The 21,781-nt window shown below is 40.9% G+C and overlaps 1 protein-coding gene across 2 annotated transcripts in view; it reads left to right on the plus strand.

Moving 5' to 3' along the window:
• The window catches only part of NSMF (NMDA receptor synaptonuclear signaling and neuronal migration factor), a 37,240-nt gene extending 19,877 nt beyond the window's left edge, over nt 1–17,363 (plus strand). For both annotated transcript variants that reach the window (XM_061550563.1, XM_061550564.1), the window contains exons 9-15: nt 1,252–1,335; nt 6,905–6,938; nt 9,660–9,730; nt 11,571–11,650; nt 12,567–12,669; nt 13,942–14,017; nt 15,240–17,363. In XM_061550563.1, the coding sequence (XP_061406547.1) occupies nt 1,252–1,335; nt 6,905–6,938; nt 9,660–9,730; nt 11,571–11,650; nt 12,567–12,669; nt 13,942–14,017; nt 15,240–15,340 (549 nt within the window). In that variant the 3' untranslated portion in view covers nt 15,341–17,363. The remainder of the gene's footprint in view (nt 1–1,251; nt 1,336–6,904; nt 6,939–9,659; nt 9,731–11,570; nt 11,651–12,566; nt 12,670–13,941; nt 14,018–15,239) is intronic.
• The last annotated feature ends 4,418 nt before the right edge of the window (nt 17,364–21,781 follow it).

Below are 21,781 nucleotides of genomic sequence, written 5' to 3' on the forward strand. Positions count from 1 at the left end.
GAAATAATAAAATAATAAAAATAAAACATTATAAAATAATTCTCACTGCGTTTCGGCCACAACGCAAGCAGCTGTCCTCAGGTGGAGAACAGGTCTGTCGAGAAGACAGAGTCCGAATGGTTTGTTAATGTTGACGAGGTCTATTCTGCCTGCCACTGTGACGTTGTTGATGGATCAGCGATCACGTCACCTCTGCTAATACCCGAGTGGAGCCTTAGCTCTGTTCAGATAGATGGTTGATCAAATAATTATGAATTCAGACATGTGTCTGAATTCTGGTCAGTTGAACAACAGATCTCGAATGTCACCATCTAACTTTTCAGCTGTTGGCCCATTGCCCAAGACCCTTCAGTGAACATTATGGTCATTCAGCCTCCAGACATAACCTCACACTTTATCAAGTAATTAGACAGTAGTTAGAGCAAGGTTGATAAAACTATACACACACATACTTGGTAGTATAAATATTTGATCACATCAGTTTAATCCCTCTAAATCTTAACACATGGCCAATGTGTTGAGGCCATGATAGATTAGTCAAGATTTGAGCAATCACAAACAAACGGGTGTTTGGGTGTGATTCATTAGAATGCTTCTGATATGTGCATTTGAAAATAATTCACGATTTTCGGTTATTGTGGGATTTTTCACATAACCCCAACATTTAACCGCTCTGTTCATGCCACTGTCTGGTTGTATTTTATAATGTGTGATATCTTTACGGATACCCTGTATTTATTTAGTTAAAACTGTTAAATGTTTTATTTTTTAATCATTTAAAGAGGAACCATTTAACATTAAAGGCCTGAAAATTGCGTACACGTTTCATGTTGGTTACATTCCGACATCATGCCACGCAGGTTTGTAATTGTGCCCAAGGCAGCCCAAGCGTCTTCTCTGCACAATGCGCACATCCCGTCGTCCGTCGTCCTGTGTTTGTATATTTAGAACGCCACGTAGCAGCAGCAGCAGCATTCTGCTGTGTTGATCAATGTTGGATGCAGCCAAGCGATTTGCGCTAAATGCACTGCATGTTTTGTTTCATAATCTTTCCCATTACTGTCTGCTGCATTTAATGCGGCGTTTTATGCGACCCATTTGCATAATAAACAATCGTTTGTGTTGTTTTGTTACGAGGGGCTTTAGCAGAGCTACGACATGTGTTGCGTTAAGCCTCAGAGAGAAGCAAGCGCTGAAAACAGTCACGATAAAAAACACAATTCCATCTCGTGTTTTTTGTTCATCCCACAGCTGATTTCATCAAAGGTCCCAAAGGCCGAGTACATCCCCAACATCATCCGCAAAGATGATCCGTCCATCATCGCTATCCTTTACGTAAGTGACACTGCCGTGCAGTAGGTTGTTTTGAAAGCAGCACAACATGAATCGGTGACTCGCTCACCTCCGCACGCCTCAGCAGACCACCCCAGAGGCTTGCCACAACACTCGCACATAGTGCTGATACAAGACCCACGGTCGGTTATGGACGCCGTGGGAGATGGGCGTAAATGCGTACATATGTATGGACACATGCACGCCTACACACGCGCGAACACTGGGAATTGTACATCCACATGCACACCTACACACACACAAGCATATATCCACATGCACACCCCCACACACACACACAGAAGCGCATATGCACGTGGGCATGAAATCTGTTGCTTTAATGCGTTTGACATTTCATTCATGTGAACATGTTTATCCATATGTACTGCTGTATTTTGTAGAGCACACAAATGTGGAGTGTCGTTTTAAAATACGACGTCAGGCCAATGTGACATTGTGTCTTGCTCTTGAAGCTTTCACTGAGACAAACACTTGGTCGCATAGGCACTAATATGAGATGAGAGGAGCCCCTGATAGCTGTCAAGCCCCAGTCTTTCTGCTCGAGTGACCTCAGTGACTTGAGTCATGAGCTATTGAATGGTGCTCTCGGCTACAGGGCCAACTCAAAATACAACAGCAGATTTAGGTGTCGTGGGTTCAATCGAGGCACACACTAGAACTTGGAGGCAAGACGTTTTATTAACTAACATCACATAAACTATTAACACTAACGGGATAACGATATAGGCTGGTAACCCACCATTCCTATACTTAACTATAAACACTCTTTGGTTCTTTCGGTAAAGTCACATAGGTATAAAATAAAATGAACTAAATCACGACGTTTCGGGCGCAACACAGCGTCCGTCATCAGGTGGGACAACCACAGCAAGAAACAATTGCTGAAGTGGGCAAAAGGGCTGCTGCAACAAGAGGCCATATAGGTAAGAGAGGGGGGGGGGGAGGAGCAAGGGAGGAGAGACAGGGAGGGTGGGGTGTGGGGTCGGGGGAGTGGAGGCTACAAGTAAGACAAATGATTTAATTTATTTTATTTTATACCTATGTGACTTTACCGAAAGAACCAAACAGTATGGATCCGTGCAGTCACGAAAATCGAGATTTATAAACATTCGGGGAGATTTTTTGATTTAAAGCTTTCGTGACTGCAGGGATTCATCTTCTTGGTTCTTTCGGTAAAGTCACGTAGAAGGGAAATAATAAAATAATGAAAATAATGATAAAATAATAAACATTATGTTTTATTTTTATTATTTTATTATTTCCCTTCTACGTGACTTTACCGAAAGAACCAAGAAGATGATTTGGGGAGATGGCTATTTACACTCTGTATGGACAACTACTAAATCGGACCAGGACAGCCAACACGCTGCCTGGTCCACGTGTGCGATGCCCGGAGACCGAGGATCACTTCTATATATGAAGCTTTCGTGACTGCAAGGATTCATATTCTTTGGTTTTTTCGGTAAAGTCACGTAGGTAAAAAATGTAAATTAATAAAAGTAAAATAAAAAATAAAATAAAAATCACGACGTTTCGGAGGCAACACAAGCTTCCGTCTTCAGGTGGAACAGTCACAGCACGATGGCTGTATCAAGTGACCACGAAGGTTTCTTCCTAGCCAGGACCAATCCCGGTCCCCCCCACCGGGGTCTGCTTTTATCCACTGCGGCGTGGACAGGCCCCGTCCTTGGCCACACCCCTTTTCCAGATCCTTCTTGAGGGTTCAGGACCCACATCACGTGTTCCTCTCACCCTCACTCTGGAGCAAAAAATCACAGGGCTGCACCTGTACCTTTGCTTTATTAATTCAAAAAAATTTTTTGAAAAAAAATGGCATTACAGCGCGCAGAGCTGCCCGCGAGAATAAATGGACATTTTGTCCGTTAAAAACACGGGTGCTCTCCGATTCTATCTGTCTCAATGAGGTAATGGAATCTGCTGCCATCTTGAAGCAGGTATCTGCCCTCTTGCAGGCCGGGGTGGGGGGGGTCACATAAATAAATAAATATATAACGCACTTCCTGTGCCGATCAGGGGCCAAAGAGATCTGTCTGGCTCCCTTGGATTTCTTCCTCCAATTCTCTTGTCAAATGCTCATATAAAGCATTGATTTTTAAAACCAAAAAAAGATTACCATTTTTTTTCTCACATTCCCATTTTAAGGCCAAGCAGCCGTATGTGAAATGTAACCCAAAACATATTTGACATTTGGCAGTACTTGGCCCAAGTTTTCTTATTGTAAAGGTAAAAAGATAAAAAAAAATAGTTTAAAAGTGATTGAACCTCAGGTTATATGGACAATTTAAAGATGAGTGTTTAACATTACAATAACGCCTGAGGTATGTCAGCCAATTTCCCTGCTAATTTGTCTTTTATACCCTTGCTTAATGTAGCTGTGGAATATTTTCCATTAAGCTCCGGTATTCTTGCATTCTGCCGGCCCTTGCATATTTCAAGCGTTCACGATTTATGCTAGTATGGCTGAGCTCTCTCTAGACCACGGTTTGCAGAACTTTTGGCTCCAAGGCATCTCAAAATATCTGCACAACAACCCCCCCCCAGCCCGCACCACAAAACCTCACATGCTGAGCAATATAATCACGGCATGGGCCGCTGTGCTGTCTTGTTTGAAGTGATAGTTGAGTTGCGTGTGCAGAGGTTACATAGAACGCGCCGCTGAATGATCGCTCACGAACGAGCACATTATAAGGGTCGCACTCACTACACACACAAAAGTGCTTGCCACAAATGAGCCGCAATGCATCACTGATCTCGTCAAGGAGCATAAACCATCATCACGTGAACTCCGGCCATGTTCGTTGCAGCGGCTCTTGGCTCAGCCGTCGAACAAAGCCGGTGACTGCATCGCGAGGCTTTCAGATCTGCTTTTTCAGCCGTCTGGAACGTTTTTCCTTCCGATATTGGGAAGCCACTGGAGCTATGCAATTTTAAATCTAGATTGAAAACTCACTTCTTTAGAGCTGCTTTTTCTGTTTAGTTTGTTGTCTTTCCCCCGCACCTCCAATTAGCACGGTTGGCTACATGTGGTGCGAAAGAAGTTCAACAGGCAGCACATACAACAATGTGGCGTGAAGGGACAGGTTTTAGATTTTCTCCGGGCAGGGCACGGGGTCATCGCTTTGGTCCACTAAACGTGGTTTTGAGAGTTCTGTGCTGCTCTTGGCCACTGGGTCAAATGTTCAGTGTTAAATGCTGACTTTCAAGTGAAATCATTTATGTAGAAATAAGGTCATGCCAGGCATGTAATCAATAGCTCTCGGTGACGTCAAACCAATACGCACGCACACATGCACTACGGAACTATTTATATACACAGATATCAAATATTTTTCTAAGTATTGTGCTATAATTACAGCTTACATCAATGTAAATAATGCATTACTTACACATGTCCCAAGTTATGGTATCACCGTGTAAACAATTGTTCAAATGCCTTTCCTGTAATGTGCAAAACATGCATGTATTTCAATCATTCGTATTAACTCTTCACAAAAATGTTGCAGTACACAAATCATTAGTTGGGTTTGCTTCCCATCCATGCATGCTCTCCAGTAAGCCCTTTAAATCTGGAATAGTAGAGCTTTCTGGATTGAGAGAAATAAACCTCGCAAAGACACAACCGCGAATACGAGTACAATCCAGCTTTTCTGGAAGCCAAGAGTAGCCATCTGGCCAGTGCAGCGTTAAATTTTTATCGGTGCGATTCAAGGCAGGATCTCAGAAATTCTCTTTGCGATATTGATTTACCATCAATGGAAAAAACGGGCTATGTATTTTTTGGTTCGGAAGCCCTACCCTGATCAGGTGCACCCTTACTTGAAAGAGCATGCGGCAATGTCCCAGTGCTAACGAGACAACTGCCGGCAGTGTCTAGGTGGAATTGTGAGACCTTTCATGCAGATAATACTATTCGCATTGCATTAATGTACCTGTGTATGTAGAAATGCGTACAAGCCGTGTATCAATCCACTACTGGATGAAGGTATCCCCTACGTCGTGTCAGTCATGGGGGGTTGTTTGTCCGTATCAGCAGACTATCTGGTGATACTGCTTTAGGCTGTGGTGCACTAATAACAAAAACCTCATCACATTCGTCTTTAACACTAGAAACAAGTATACAATAGGCAATGTATCAGGCAATGGGCCTTCTTCAGAGCACACAGAGAGGTCAGGGTGGTGTTGACATGCGTCAACACGTTGGTCATTGCGAGTTGGGATATCACTCGTGGCAGGTAATTGGACCTCACAGAGTAAGGCAGTAACCACTGCGCCACCGCATAACATTGCATTCACATAATAATAAACAAACAAAATTTCATTGGGAATATTTAAACGAACTACGTTATCGCTTCCTCACGGTTGTGCTGTAAAATCACGTTAATTTTCAAGAATGCACTTGGCATCATTTTAATTGACAATTGCCACCATTAATTCATTTCGTGTCCACAATAGTAAGTTAGTTCAACCAATGGTGACCATTCGTGGGCCCAGGTCCACGCACGGCCGGTAACGCCGCTTAGATCATCAGCTGTGCGCGCGCCTCCTCTTACAGACGACATCGGAGCTGATGATTTGTAATTTGCTCCAATGTCAACACAGATAGAGTTGTGTTCTGGTCCTGGTCACGGTAGCATCACTTCCTGAGGCATGCTTAACAGCGGCCAACACCAATATGGAGGCAGTTGAGGCCATCGCCAAATTACTCCCGGTTCTAAAGAAAGCTGTCTCAAAGACACAATGCATATAGTACCAGAGCAGGTTTTCGTTTGTATCTTCACCACAGGTAGGTGTGGTTAATGCAGACACGATTCCGTGCAAAAAGGTTTATGTTTGGTGTTTTAACATCTTAACACAACTGTTTTATTGCCAGAACCAATTCTTATATTACCCACGGTTCTTTCTGATCCAGTAATACTTGCCACAATCAGCAAATTCTTAAACATTTGTGCTCTACTTTTTCATTGTAGTTTAGCCCTCCTGGACCACCTCGGGTTTTGATCATGCACGTTGATGTTACGGGACATTGCAGTGCTGCAATAGTGCTGGATCAACTGCAGGAGCTTTGAGATGGAACAAAGCGTAATGGATATTTTGCTTTTTTGGCGGCAGCAAACGAATCGAGAATTATGCTCGTAATTCACTTTTATACGTTCCGCTGCCTTTACGCACTTCCATTATCTGTCTACCAGCGCAACCAGTATAAAAATTACACCAATAATTTTGAGGGAAGCAATGGGAGAGGATTTGGGGAAATTACAGGCAGACACGCTGTCAGCCTCAGGGCTCAGAGGATTGCACTGGATTCAAGCTTACCCGTCCGCTACAAATGTTTATTAAGTCCGGATTTGATAGAAATTCATATCTCTAGGCAAAGCCGCCTCACAGCAAGAGAACTTTCCATCATGATTATAAGAATTATAGGAGCTAAGGGCATTTTATATATACGATGAGGTCAAAAAAAATTAATGACATTTGATGAAATGCAAAACATTTTTTTCTGAATATTTGTTTTTCTCTTTTCTATTTTTAGGACCATGAGCATGCAACCTTTTCTGACATTTTAGGTAAGTGCTGAAATATTTTTTCCATTCTTTTGAAAACGTATACAAATGCTCCATAAATTTCGATTTAAAGCTTTCGTGACTGCAGGGATTAAATATTCTTGTTTTTTTCGGTAAAGTCATGTAAAAAAAATATAAATAAAACATAATAAACTAAAAATATTAAATTAAATAAAAATATTTGTTTCCTTCTACGTGACTTTACCGAAAGAACCAATAATATGAAATGCTCCATAATAGAGCTTTTTTGGGTTAGAGCGTGTTAATATAAATGTGTCGTTAAACCCGCCACCACCCGACACAGCCAATTAGTAAGGTTTGTCACGTAAACAGAACGTGCTAATTCGTTACTAGTACAGCAACAACTGGTGTGTTGGAGAGAAAATCCACACCATTTATAATTGTGATCTAACCCACAGAAACCTATATTATGGATGATATTGGTCGCGAAAGCCGACATGTTATACAAATGCTGTTGACGTATTTTAATGTGCTGCTCCCTTTGCATCTAAGGTGTTCCAGCACTTCCTTGCTTTTCAAAACAAATCGTTATTGCGCTCGATAGATATTCGAGTTGGAGGGCTGTTTAATTTGTTCAGACAATTAACAAGGAAATTACATTTCAACACAATCACGGGTACGAACTAGGCACCGGAGACAAAAGAGGTCATTAAGTAGCTGCAGGCCAAAGTGTAGATCATCGTACATCTTTCATCTCCATGTTAATTTGTTTTGATTGAACTTTTTTGCAAATACTCTGAAGCGTGCGGTGCAGCACCAGAATGCATACACTCCACGTGATGCTTCGCGCATCAGCTCAATCAAAACATTCTTATATTTCCCTGCCTCTCTGCTTTCATGCACTGGCTTTTCCGTCATTTTGTTAAGCCGTAATCTGATGGTATTCAGAACATTGCTAGGCAACGGGCATTTACCCTTGCTGGTAATCTGGTGATAATCTGCCGAGCTTCATCGGATTATTGCATTTTATTTATTAATTTAAAATAGCACTAACAGCAATGCAAGGGTTACCACAAAATTAATGGTCACACTTCTACCCCCGTAACCTTTTGAATGAATCCTTCACATCTTGACATGGTTACATTTTGACATGTGGGAGAAATTGAAAGGACTCTTTGTTGTTGCAACGAACGAAGTGGGACATTCGGATGGCAGAATTCCTTCTCCAATGTGACCATGTCAGAACACTCACAGTCCATTTTAGAGTTCAAGTGGCCTGCGCTGGTCCATCATCTAAAAAGCATAAACCTGACATTCTCAGATTTAGCGTTTGGGCTTTTGAAGGATTCTTTAAGTGGGCCACACATTTTGCAAACACAGTAGCCCTTAGCCAGGATGTGAACTCTCATTCCGTCTGATTGTGAGCCGCTTGTTCTACTGTTGAGTCACCCGACTTAAACAAAATCTAGATTTTCATGTTAGTTCAATATAAAATAAATATATATTTTTAAGTAGACGTCATTACTTTTGGAGCGCCTCTCACATATTAACATGATTGTAACACAATAAGTCAAGGGGTTTCTTATACTCTTAGGTTTTTTCGGTAAAGTCATGTAGGTAAAAATAAATTATAAAATAATTGAATAAAAATAAAATAATAAATCACGACGTTTCGGGCGCAACACAAGCATCCGTCATCAGGTGGGACAACCACAGCAAGAAACAAATGCTGAAGTGGGTTTCTTATATTCGCCTGCCACCTCTGTCTACGCAGCGGCATACATGGGTTCTCCACTGTTAGTCGAACAACAGGACACATGAGGTGGGGTAAAGTGCGGGTACTGCCACCTCTTCCAACACGTGTGGCCAGTGTGGAAAGTAGGGCAACTACCCTCAGGGGGATCTCGAGACCACCCTTTATATTATTGGACGCCCTTCAAGTCAACAGCCGCATGAGCGAGAAATTGCAAAACAAAATGCAACAGTTAAACACCTGTTATCGCACAAAAGTGCTGATTTATCTAAAGTGTCAGCGTCGATTGTAGAGGTCGCGCAAGAACTGCCATTCGCTCAGTGCCACCAGCCCGGGGAATCACAGCTCCCATGTGCCTGTGTGCGTGACCTCCGTAAAGAGTTGGTTAATTTCTGGACTTCTCAGCTCTTTGTCCCTTAAAAGAGATGGAGTTTACAGAAAGGGGTAGGGGGTTGACTGACGCGACATAGACTCCATCTCATTGAAGCAGAAGTTTTTATCCAATCAGAATCGTTTTCGTAATCATCACCTTTTAAGGTTGACCTACTATTTCATGGCCTCGGGTAGATTTTTTAGTAAAAAAAGTACGTGAATGTTTATTTAAATTACGGATGAATAATTGTCATCGTTCAGAAAATAACAAATTTACAATATTAAGCAAACAAACACATAATATTTATTTCAGATTTATATCCCAGGCAGCGAAAATTATGTCACCCGATTGTATTCCACCGCAGTATTTTTTTTCCAACTCGTTACTGTGGACCGCATTCAGTTGTTGACAAAATTGGCCAAAACTCATCACCTTGGTGATTTACCCCAACATTGTTAAAGGAGACATTGATAAAATGCATGAAAAGAAACTTTCATAACAAGTAGATGGGACTCCTTACATGCAATTGTATACAAGACATCATTATCCATTTTGTACAATTTACACCGCAATTGTGTGTGGAGTTGAAGTTCCTCTTATTTGTTGTCAGCATCAAAATGTTTTTGCCCTTTCATAGATGAGATAGAGAAGAAGCTGAATGAATATCGAAGAGGCTGCAAAATCTGGAAGCTTCTTATTTACTGCCAGGTGAAGCTTCGTGACGCACATTAATCATTTAACACGAGAGGAATTTCAGCCCAAATCATTACCAGTGCGACATGGCTGAAATGGACTTCAAGAAAGCGTTTATTTATTTATGACTCAATAACAACCAATGACGTCTGGTCTAGTGCTATGTCTGGCATATTTATTGAACCACTGCACGGCTCAAGGATAGATTATTTCGTGTATGTTGTAATCCAGCACACAGTTCAGTGGGGAATTTTATCTGATTGCCATGTGGACAGAACAATCATGCACGCAGGCATTCTAAATGATATAAGAATACGGGATTAGTCATTAGCACAAGGATGTGATATCTGTTTACCCGGTGGCTTCATTATGCTACCATGTGCAAAGCTCATTTAAAATAAAGGGCATTGTGTGTTTGAAGAGAGGGACAATTATAGTGGGTGGTTATTTTGGCCATGAAACTGCCAGATATTTACCCTCCAACTTGAAGGGCATCATAATATATTTATTATCCACAAAGTTGATGGCCAGCTTATAAAATCTGATTATGGAACTATCACAAACAAGGGTTGTTTTAACTCAAGGCATTGTTTTAATGCCTATGTTCATCACAACCAAAATGTGGTTCCTAAAACTGGACGTATTTGGCTGGCGATGTTTGCATTGTGTCAGTCGAGAGTCACATCATCATGAATATAATTAATAAATATTGTAATTGTATTCAATATTTTCAAACATTACAGTATTCATTTGGAATTTCAGAGGGCATCATGTTTGTGGCATCAGACTCTCAGAAGCAAACACATTAATCGATAACAGTTCTTAAGAGTGTTTCAAAGATTTTATATTGAATATGTAATTTATCTTGTCAGAGTACAGGCAAGGCCAAGGAGCTGTATAATGTTTAATAGTGTGGATGAAAAACATTCATCGCATTGTAATAGTCTCTTGAACGCTTCGCAACTAAGGCTGAGGGCGTTCAAGTATTAGCTCTCTCTGTCTGTCTATCTATCCATCTTTGTTAATAATAATAACTTTTAGGTGTATGTCACGTGGTTCATCCAAATTACATCTCAGAGTCGCTGACGAAACACAGACAAACTCGATGATCTTTATATTTGGAGCGCCGCATTGGCAAGATGTTAACTCTCTCTCCTAGGCATGCAGGAGGACTGTATATTTGGGCTTTGCGTGTTCTCCCCGAGGTTGTGTGGATTTATAAACATGTGTTCAGAGTATTTGAGTGCTATACATTTCTGCATGATAAGCCACTTTGTTGAGCTATCATTTGTGGCCACTGGACCTTACCTGGTATAACAACGCTAAATCTCTTACATAAAATATGAAACGATGTTCAGCCATGGTACAAAACTCATGCATGTATGGGTAACATGGGGTCACGATAATTCTCGTGAAGGTAATTCAATACATATTACATTTTGATGCAAAGTTGTGTTGCTATATAGGACTCTCCAGACAGAAAACCTGGCTGTTGTGTGGCTCAGAATCTAACATTTGTATCACGAACTCTAAACTAATTGCACGTTGGAAAGTCTAACACAATCCTTGGACGTGAATAATTGTTTTTTCCCCCTTGTTATTTTATGCTTTAACAGTGACCTTTGCATAATCTATAACCAGTCTTTAAGTATTCTACAGCAGTTTATTGAAGGATAACCTTTGCATTCACTTTGGCTCAATGAACATTTGTCGAATGTGTTACTAATTTTGCTCCATTTTTGTGGTCACGGACCAGACAGACACTCCGATGACTGTAAGTGGAGCGGCTTGTCACGTGACACCTCAGTAACCCGATATTATGCTTCTGCTTCTTCTTATCCTTTTCCCCACACAGGGAGGGCCCGGGTACTTGTATCTGTTGAAGAATAAGGTGGCAACATTCGCCAAGCTGGAGAAAGAAGATGATTTAATTATGTACGTAATCAGCATTACTTAATTGATCTACAACTCAAAATAACCATTCTCCTCGTTGTGGAGAATATAAGCAAGAGAATAATTCAGCAGGCATTTTCTCTTTCGATTTAAAGTTTTCGTGACTGCATGGATTCATCTTCTTGGTTCTGTCGGTAAAGTCACGTACAAGGGAAATAATAAAATAATAATAATAAAACATAATAAAATACAATTCTCACGACGTTTCGGCCACAATGCAAGCAGCCGTCCTCAGGTGAAGAACAGTCTGTCGGAAAGACAGCGTCCGACAGACCTGTTCTTCCCTTCTACGTGACTTTACCGAAAGAACCAAGAAGAAGAGGCATTTTCTCCTTCATGAATTAATCTCTCCACATACAAAAATAAAACGATTTCTTTCTCAACCCATCATCCACACAACTTGCAAGGAGTGCAGTTTCAGCATAATTTTCAGTGGGTTTGGGAGTTTCACAAATTTGCCATCTCCCTCGCTGCCTCCCAAGACGCTGGATTGCAGGCGCATGCACGGGGATGAGCTTTTGGGCCGAGGGCGGAGGTCGCAATCGGGTACCCGATACCCGTACCCTACCCGATACCCGGCTACCCATACCCGGCCAGGTACGGGTACCCGTTTGCGACCCTGGTGCGGCCGGGTACGGGTACGGGTACGGGTAGGCCGTGAGTCACTGGTGAGTTACCGTTTGTCACTCATTTCCCAACGTCTTGTCTCTTCTCACAATTCAAGTTCCTAGAATCAACCCACCCGCGCCTGCAACATGGCTTCATCCCAGAGGTCGCAATCGGGTACCCGTTTGCGACCCTGGTGCGGCCGGGTACGGGTAAGGAATCAAAACCCGTTTGCGACCTCTGGCCGAGGGCAGTGACAGCATCTCTGGTGCTCTTTGGTGCCGTCGTGCAGGTTCTGGAAGTGCCTCGGAAGCTTGATGAGCAAGATCAACACCGAGCTCAACGTCGTCCACATTATGGGATGCTACGTGCTGGGCAATCACAATGGAGAGAAGGTACCGGCCTTGGGTTTTTTCCGCGTGCGAATTAAAATACCGCGCCACAAAACACTCGGAGAGGACGCTCAGACATCGCACATCCAACTCGATGGCGACCGAGGTGGATGTGTCAAAAGGTCGGGATACGCGAACATCTGCACAAAAATTATACGTGCACACCATGCAACAGATGGGTTAGCGAACAAAAAAATAAAGCAAAGACCGCTTTAAACATGGGAGAATGCTCGAATGCGCTTTTAGAAGTGAGCTAATGTACGCGAGATTAAGAACCCACTGCTGCGTGCGAGAAGGTCGGGATTTGCGAACATCTACAGATAGTGACAGGGACATTGTGCACAGATATTACAGCGGGTATGTGGCCGCTCAATAGGCGGGGTGCAGATATGCGATGTAGCGTATTTTACCTTCCATTTGTTGTGCAGGCGGATGGCGACAGGAATTTTGTGGCGTCTTGGGGGAAGTAGTAAACCTGCAACTTTCATATATTATTTAAATCCTTGCAATCAAGGAAAGACTTCGATTTAAAGCTTTCGTGACTGCAGGGATTCATATTCTTGGTTCTTTCGGTAAAGTCACGTAGAAGGGAAATAATAAAATGATAATAATAAAACAATAACATTCTCACGTTTCGATTGCAACACAAGCAATCATCATCATCAGGTGTGAAAACCACAGCAATATATATTTTTTTTAAAGTGGCGGTTTTTCTTGCTGTGGTTTTCACACGTCGTGATAATTTTATTGTTTATTTTTACTATTTTATTATTTCCCTTATACGTGACTTTACCGAAAGAACCAAGAATATGAATCGATTTTCCATTTAGAAGTATAATTTTTTACCTTGGCATTTTCTATGTGTAATGGATTTTAATAATTTACCTTTTTATAATAAGGATTTTTTTTATATAACAACCACTACTGAATAATATTTCCCCAATTTCTACTTATAATAGATTCACTGAGTCATACTGTATTGTTCGGACAGTGCATAAAGAAAGTATGCATGTGTTTGCCTATTTGCATACATGATGTTTATTGAAAGGATGAATACTTTTTTATTCGTTCAAACACTTCTTCAAACTATTCTTAATCAAATAAACAGCATCATTGGAACAAAACAGTTAATTTTGAAACCTAGCGACAATCACCCATTCCGCATAATATATTTACCGATTCTTCGTTTGTTCAATCAGTGCTTTAATCACATTTCATGGACGCATGCCGCAAATTAAAAATGAACGTGTTGTGTTTAACTTCTCCTGCGTGCAGCTGTTGGACAGCCTCAAGTCTATAATGGGGCCCTATCGGGTGTCTTTTGAGTCACCACTGGAGTTGTCTGCTCAAGGTGCGTGTTGAAGCTTGTTGATGCGCTTGTGAGCCTCTAACTTCTTATTGCTGGGCAATGGCCTTCCCATTCTCATGCGGTGCTTCCTCTCCAAAATAGAGGCGTTTTGGGTTAGATCGCGTAAATATAAATGTGCCGTTAAACCCGCCACCGCCCGACACAGCCAATTAGTAAGGTGTGTCACGTAAACAGAACATGCCAATTCGTTACTAGTTCAGCACTAACCGGTGTGTTGGAGAGTAAAATTCACAACATTTTCTTGGTTCTTTCGGTAAAGTCACGTAGAAGGGAAATAAAAAAGTAAAACATTTATTTTAATTATTTTATTATTATTTTATTATTTCCCTTCTACGTGACTTTACCGAAAGAACCAAGAAGATGAATCCCTGTAGTCACGAAAGCTTTAAATCGAAATTCACAACATTTACAATTCGATCTTGATTTGAAGTTTTCGTGGCTGCAGAAAATCCATACTTTTTGGTTCTTTCGGTAAAGTAACGTAGGTAGAAAAATAAATAATAAATCACGCCGTTTCGATCGCAACACAAGCAATCTACTGCTGCATCTTTCTACCTGATGACGATTGCTTGTGTTGCGATCGAAACGGCGTGATTTATTATTTATTTTTCTACCTACGTTACTTTACCGAAAGATCCAAAGAGTATTAACAATACGAGTGCGACGTTTCGTCAGTAATTACAACTGGAGTCATCGGGCGGACAGCCAGAGTTTATATTTACGCGATCTTACCACGAACATTTTTGGATAATATTGGTGACGAAAGCCGACGTGTTAAACTGGTGTTTCGTCTGCTTTGTGTTTTTTGCTGTCCAGTAGTGAGTCGCTTTTGAACTCACTCTGCGATTTCCCCTCTCTGCCTCTCTCTTCCTCTACAGCGTTCTCCTTTGTTCTCTGCTCTGTAGTTAATTGCGTCTATCTCTCAATACTGAAATACCAATTTTACACGTATTGTTAACAGTGGCGAAAGGTTTATTTCGCAGTCAGCAGTACCACTTGCGAAGCTACTTCATGAATTAAAAGGCATAGATGCGGTATAAAATTAATGTGAAGTTAAAACCACCAAAAAGGTTCAAGAAACATTTTAGGTCAGCTTCACGTTAGCACCATGCAGTTTCAACTTTAGAAGCCACCGTACGTTGCATTAAGATATGTTGGTTAAATTAATAAATGTATCCCTTTTTTCTTCATTTTGTTTTCGCAGGCAAGAAGATGATAGAAACCTACTTTAGCTTTCGTCTTTATAAGTTATGGAAGGCTCGGCAGCATTCCAAACTTGTGGATGATTTTGACGAAATCTTATGAGTAAACGTTTGGTGTCGAAGCAAGAGATGGAACCACTGAAGGGGTTTGAAGTTTGAAAAGGAGGGAAAAGGAGAGCGCTTTTGCTCTGTATCCGTCCTCAATGAAGGCAGTTTTGTGGCCATGGCGGCTGTTATATGTGCTCTGATGAAATTCACACCCAGGCACAAGAGAAAGCCAAGCCTTAGGCCTACGTTTCTCTGCCTCGTGTCTCTTTTTAAGGTAAAATGCACATAGAATGCCCCGGGAGGCATGTGCAATTTGTATTGAACATCATTGCACCAAAGCAATTGGCGGCTGGGATTTTTAGTGTGAAAACATTTAAGGAGCTTCCTCGGCCATTTGTTTCTGTGCCACTCAGAGCATCGTCCGGAAAGTGGGGGCCTTTAAAGGCTACGAAGTATATTTGGAAGGTCGTTGTGCATACCAGCACACAGTTGGTGAGCAGTAGATTGCTTTTGATGGTTTTAAAGACGATGGTACTGGTTGACTTTCACGTGGCATATAAGGCATGGTGTTGAAACGTGCTGTTTAATGTACATTTTGCTACACCGTTTTTAAATACATGTTACACTACACTTAAGACACTGTCACTAACACAGACAAAAACTGTTGTTGCTGCAGACAGAAACATTTTAATTTTGTGTCGCATTTACAAAACAATACATTGGTATTTTACGTACTAAAAATACTTTAACGGAAAATGTAGGAGTATTTGTATACCGCACATTTTAGTGAATGGATATTGTACAAATACGGTTGTTTGTAAGAACAAAAAAGATCTAAGCCCAGTTACAGACAATTTAGAATTTTCACTTTTCAAAATTGTTGATGTGCATCTAAAATGGCACCACCCCAATGACATATCTCATGGCAATAGTTCTGTTGACTTGTAAAAAAAAAACCTCTTATGAAATGGATGTGCCTTTATTTAGTTTATTACTCTGGAAAATAAATATATATTACGCTTTAGCGATATTTACCAGCAAAACTAAGGCATGTTGTCCTCCCAGTTGAGCCGATAAAACAGATGCAAATCATTTGATTGTTACGTTTGTTTCATTCACCTGCAGTTGATGTGCAACTCCGTTTAAACATTTAATATCTTTATAGGCGTGCATTGTAAACTATATTGCCTATCGTTGTAAACATGTACACGCAGCTACTATCCTTTATCACACTTGTCTCTCATTAGACACAGACTAAGCATAACATAATATTGCTTGGCATGGTTATTTATTGAGATCACTTAACTGGTAGGCAATATTGATATACTGTATCGTACACACACATTTCACTTCGACTTCCTAATGGGTCGAGTTTGTCATTTAGCAATTCTTAATGTCATGAAGTCTGCTGCTAATGTAATGCAGCAGTACAGTTTATATTGTTATTTAAACATCATCAGAAGTGTGTCATTGTCAGGATAACTTGTACAAGTCTCCTGAGATTAATGCCTGATCTTTAGTAAAAGTATATAACTTAGCGAGATGATTTTTGCCTTTGAAGGAGCTGTGATGTATAATGATCTATTTTGTGCTTTAATTGCCTACTCGAGTTTATGACAGAGTGCTTTCTTGTATACAGATCCTCCGTAATCACACACTTTCTGTGGCCGCATATTTTTACGATTGCTGGCAGAAGTCATCATGCGCAAGTTTTGTGTTATATATTCTATTGAAACATGGTTAATGAAAAGCACAAAATACTAATTATGGTAATAAATACAGTACTATATATACACCTGTACCTATACCTGTTTTTCGTAATTTTATCCATATTAGGCAAGCTAGCATTCCCATGATGCTTATGAACGTAACACGATTATTGTTAAGTAATACTTCAGAATTTAACGTTTTATTGCATAGTCCCGAAAAGTGTGTGTTAGGTGCTGAGCACATAACAGCGTTGCTTTTTAAAGAAATGCTGTCGTTAGGTCTGAATATGCGTTGTGGTTACAGTTGGTTAACTTTGAGTGTAGCGTCATGAATTGGAAACCATGTCTGCAAAGATAATTCAATTGAACTACACCCGTGAAGCATTACAGTTGTTAAAGCAGATCTCGAATGTGCAGGATGTTACAGTGGCTGGCCCTAGCGTTGCCACCAATTTTCACAGACAGTGTTTCTCAGCCAGCCTAGATCTGTCAAAACCGTCAGTTTAATACATCGGCTTTCGAGACCAATAATACCCACAATATCGGTTTTACTCTCCAACACACCAGTGTGCTGTTGTGTACTAGTAACAGATTTACACGTTCTGTTTACGTGACAAATCTTACTAATTACGCGATCTAACACAAAACTGTGTCCAACACACGTTCGATAACAATATCACCAGATATCCGTACAAATCAAAGTTCTACGCCCCAAACACGAATGCCTTGTCCAGGGTTTCTTCAGGTCAAGGGCAAAAACAAAACAGTTGGCATTCATGAACATCATATTTCTACTCTTAGTTCTTTCGGTAAAGCCACGTAGGTAAAAAATGAAATAAAAATTAAGCAGCAAATCTGGCTGTGACGGTCCCACCTGATGACGGAGACTTGTGTTGCCTCCGAAACCTCGTGATTTAAAAAAAAAAATTCATTTTTTACCTACGTGACTTTACCGAAAGAACTAAGAGTATGAATCCTTGCAGTCACGAAAGCTTCAAATCTAGAATCATATTTCTTAACAAACAAAAATAAACCTTGACACATTTAATGAACAGAAATACAACTGATTAATGTAACATTCAAACGTACAATAATTTGTAGAACGTTTGTCGGATGTTAGCATTGTATTTAAGTCTTCAAAAAGCCTACGAAATTGACCTGAAAGACTAAATGATTCGTAATATTGATACTTTTCTCTTCCCAGCATCGTTTGTGTTTTTTTTTCTTACAAACATCGTGTGGCTACAGCGTTATACATGCTTTAATTTTTAATCGTGGCTGACGAGGAATGAAAGGTCAACGAGAATGGGAAATGCTTGAATTGTATTTTATTTTTTAAATCACTTCCACCGCTTGTGTAAACACGGAGCACAGGGTGTTTCCCTCAATGTTAAGAAATAGCAATATTTTACCTGTGAATTATCGTTTGTTATAATGAGTCTGCTGGATTTATCGCCTGGGTCATTGGTATGGTTTTTGGAAGAAGAATAAAAAACCCCGATGGACTGCGGAGTGCTGTTTTGAGGCCTAAGGACATGCAGATGCCTGTTTTCAATTGTTTGTTCAATTCTATTGTAATAAACATTGTATTTCAAATTGTTCGAACCTTTGCTCGGCGAGTATCGTTTTTTCCCCTGTGCATCGTATTCTGGATGTTTTAGCAACGTTTAAGGACCATCGACAATATAAGAGTGTGCTAATTCACAGCTATCAGCTGTTTTTATCAAATGCAAAGCTATCATTTACAGTCAACGTTTATTATGCGTGAATCAAACAATGCAAAAATACAATCATTTAAAGTTGATTGCAAATCGCTAAAAACCCTTGCAATTGATCATTTCCCTTTTGAAACATAGCAAATGTACTTTTTTATGGTGTGTGCCAAGATGCACTCGGAAGATGACAATCTATCACAGTACTTGTACTCACAATAGCTTAGCTAGAAGTGCCGTTAAGACATACATTTTCACTTACATTAAGCAGCAAGTATGAGTGGTTTCAAGTATGTGCATAATAACGCGTCGCGTGCATGCACAGGGACATCCATGGCAATTCCAATTGTCATTGGTGTGCAAAAGAGCAAATCGTTCCAGAAGTGTGAAACAAGGCAGAATGTCACATTGCCTGCTGCACTCACTGGCTTTCTCAACAGATCATTCACTTTGTTTTTTTTCGATTGAAAGCTTTCGTGACTGCAGGGATTCATCGTCTTGGTTCTTTCGGTAAAGTCACGTAGAAGGAAAATAATAAAATAATAAAAATAAAACATAATAAAATGATGTTTTATTTATTTAGATCATTCACTGTACCTGCATACACCAGACATTGGATAATGCAGCAAAAACCCAACATGTTAAAAGAAAAAAAATATACAATAGGCGATGTTTCAGGAAATGGCCCTTCTTCATATACAGGGTGCCATGGTGGTGAGACGTTAACTACCTCTCCTGGAACACAGGAGGTCGTGGGTTCGATCCAGGACCCTGACGCCTGTTGTATATTTGGGGTTAACATGTTCTCTGGGTACTCCGGTTTTTCACTCCACATTTACAAACAAGCTTTGAGAGTATTTGGCTGCGATACATTTCCACGCGATAAGCCACTTCGTTGATCTATCATTTGTGGCCAGGTCGCTTCTAAAAAATAGCTATATAGCTTAGTAGGCCTTACCTAGTAAAATTAAATAAATAGTTTTAGTTTCGCATATTAATGATGAAATGCCTATGAAGAAGGGACACTGCTCAAAACGTTGCCAATTATATATTATTTATTTAAAGGCATTGACGAATGTATTGACTTTTTTTCGTGAATGAACGCTTTCGAACCACTGCCAACACCGCATCGCCACTGAATAGCGCGTTACATTTGTTAATACGGCGCATGGCTGCATTCATATGAATGGCAGTACATACTGGGTTAGCCTTGCCCAGAAATAATCGTGAAATTCATTCAAATTTGTCGCCGCGTTCACTGCGGATGTCTGTTGCATATTCTATGCAATTTGGGTGTTTATTTATTGAAGAAAAAAAACCCACTGCCGTGGCAGGTTCTGTGCGTTCTTGAAAAGAAGAAAAAAACCTACGAACAGGTTTCAATGCGGTGCCCAGCAACGCAGTGAAAGGAAATCCACGTTTTGAGAGAGGTGCTCTGAGGCTCCACAAAGCGGTCATTATGATATGCTTAGGTTTTTTTGGTATAGTCACGTAGATAAGAAAAATTAAATTAAAATTACCTACGTGACTTTACCGAAAAAAACCTAAGAATATGAATCCTTGCAGTCACGAAAGCTTCAAATGTCGGTCATTATGATGCCTCTGTTGGTGGCGGCGGTGGTGCTAGAGGTTTTTTGGCATATTTTTTTGGTGCGCTCGCCTGTGTGTCAGCGCCTGCCAGGATTCTATTCCAGCTACGAGCCACAACCAAATTTAGTTGCGGTAATTGTGTGTACACGCACACTCGTGCCAGCATGCAACGTTGTATTTCAGTGGTGAGGGTGCACCGCAATAAGAAGAAAAAAAACTCCTTTGACGTGATATAGAAAGTCATTTCCCGAAACGGTATAAGGTTATTTGTCGTTTTATCTCCGTGCTGATGTTTTTGTTAACGACATTTTGGTTGCCCAATTTGCATTAAATGTCAGTGTTCATCAAATGTTCATTGTGAAGGTGTGAGATGTAGTTTTTTTTTCATTTTAAAAGTGCGTTGTTCGTGTAAGTAGGCTGATCGTGTCTATTGAGAGTACTATTGTTGAGCTCGCATCAACGTTATTAAATTTCCGTTGCTACTACATTTCACAGCAAAACTTTTAATGCCTTAAAACACATTCTCTTCTCGTCTTGTTTCTTCCTCTTCTGACGTCAGTCGTCACGTGGTGGATATCGACGAGGCCGCATTAACTTCTTTATCTCCAGCAATTCCATTCGCTGGTAATGCCGATCGCTCTCTATGGACCTACATGTTTTTCTCTGGCGTGCTTCTCATTTTCAATGCCAAGTCACCTCTAGCACGGACAACCATTCCTTCTTGATTCTTCCACATGACGGTGCTAATTCAATCACGTGAATTTGTTGGCCTATGTATCTCGTCATATGCCCAACCCACACACACACGTCTGTGTGGGTGGTGAGAGTGTGCCACGGTGTCTAAGAGATGTTAACTACCTCGCTCGGTATGCAGGAGGTCGTGGCTTTTTTCCCGACCCTGACGCCTGCTGCTGTATATTTGGAGTTTGCGTGTCTCTCTCTCATCATCATCATCATCACGGTGGCTAGGAGATGTTAACTATCTCGCCTGGTGGACAGGAGGTCGTGGCTTCGATCCTGACTCTGACGCCTGATGTATATTTGGAGTTTGCGTGTCTCTATCTCTCTCTCTCATCATCATCATCACGATGGCTAGGAGATGTTGACTACCTCGCTTGGTGTACAGGAGGTCGTGGGTTCGATCCTGACTCTGACGCCTGCTGTTTATTTGGAGTTTGCGTGTCTCTAGCTCTCTCTCTCTCTCATCATCATCATCATGGTGGCTAGGAGATGTTAACTACCTCGCCTGGTATGCAGGAGGTCGTGGCTTCTTTCCCGACCCTGACGCCTGCTGCTGTATATTTGGAGTTTGCGTGTCTCTCTCCCCGTGGTCGTGTGGGGGTTTTCTCAGGGACCTCCGGTTTTCCCCCTCCACATTTAGATGAAACATGCGTTTAGAGTATTTGGCTACTCTACATTTACACGTGATAAGCCACTTCGTTGGGGTACTATTTGTGGCCAAGTCGCTTGTGAAAAAGAGCGATA

The sequence above is a fragment of the Lethenteron reissneri genome, chromosome 12, assembly GCF_015708825.2.
Source record: "Lethenteron reissneri isolate LAM-NWPU_2019-01 chromosome 12, ASM1570882v1, whole genome shotgun sequence".
Lineage (NCBI taxonomy): Eukaryota > Metazoa > Chordata > Hyperoartia > Petromyzontiformes > Petromyzontidae > Lethenteron > Lethenteron reissneri.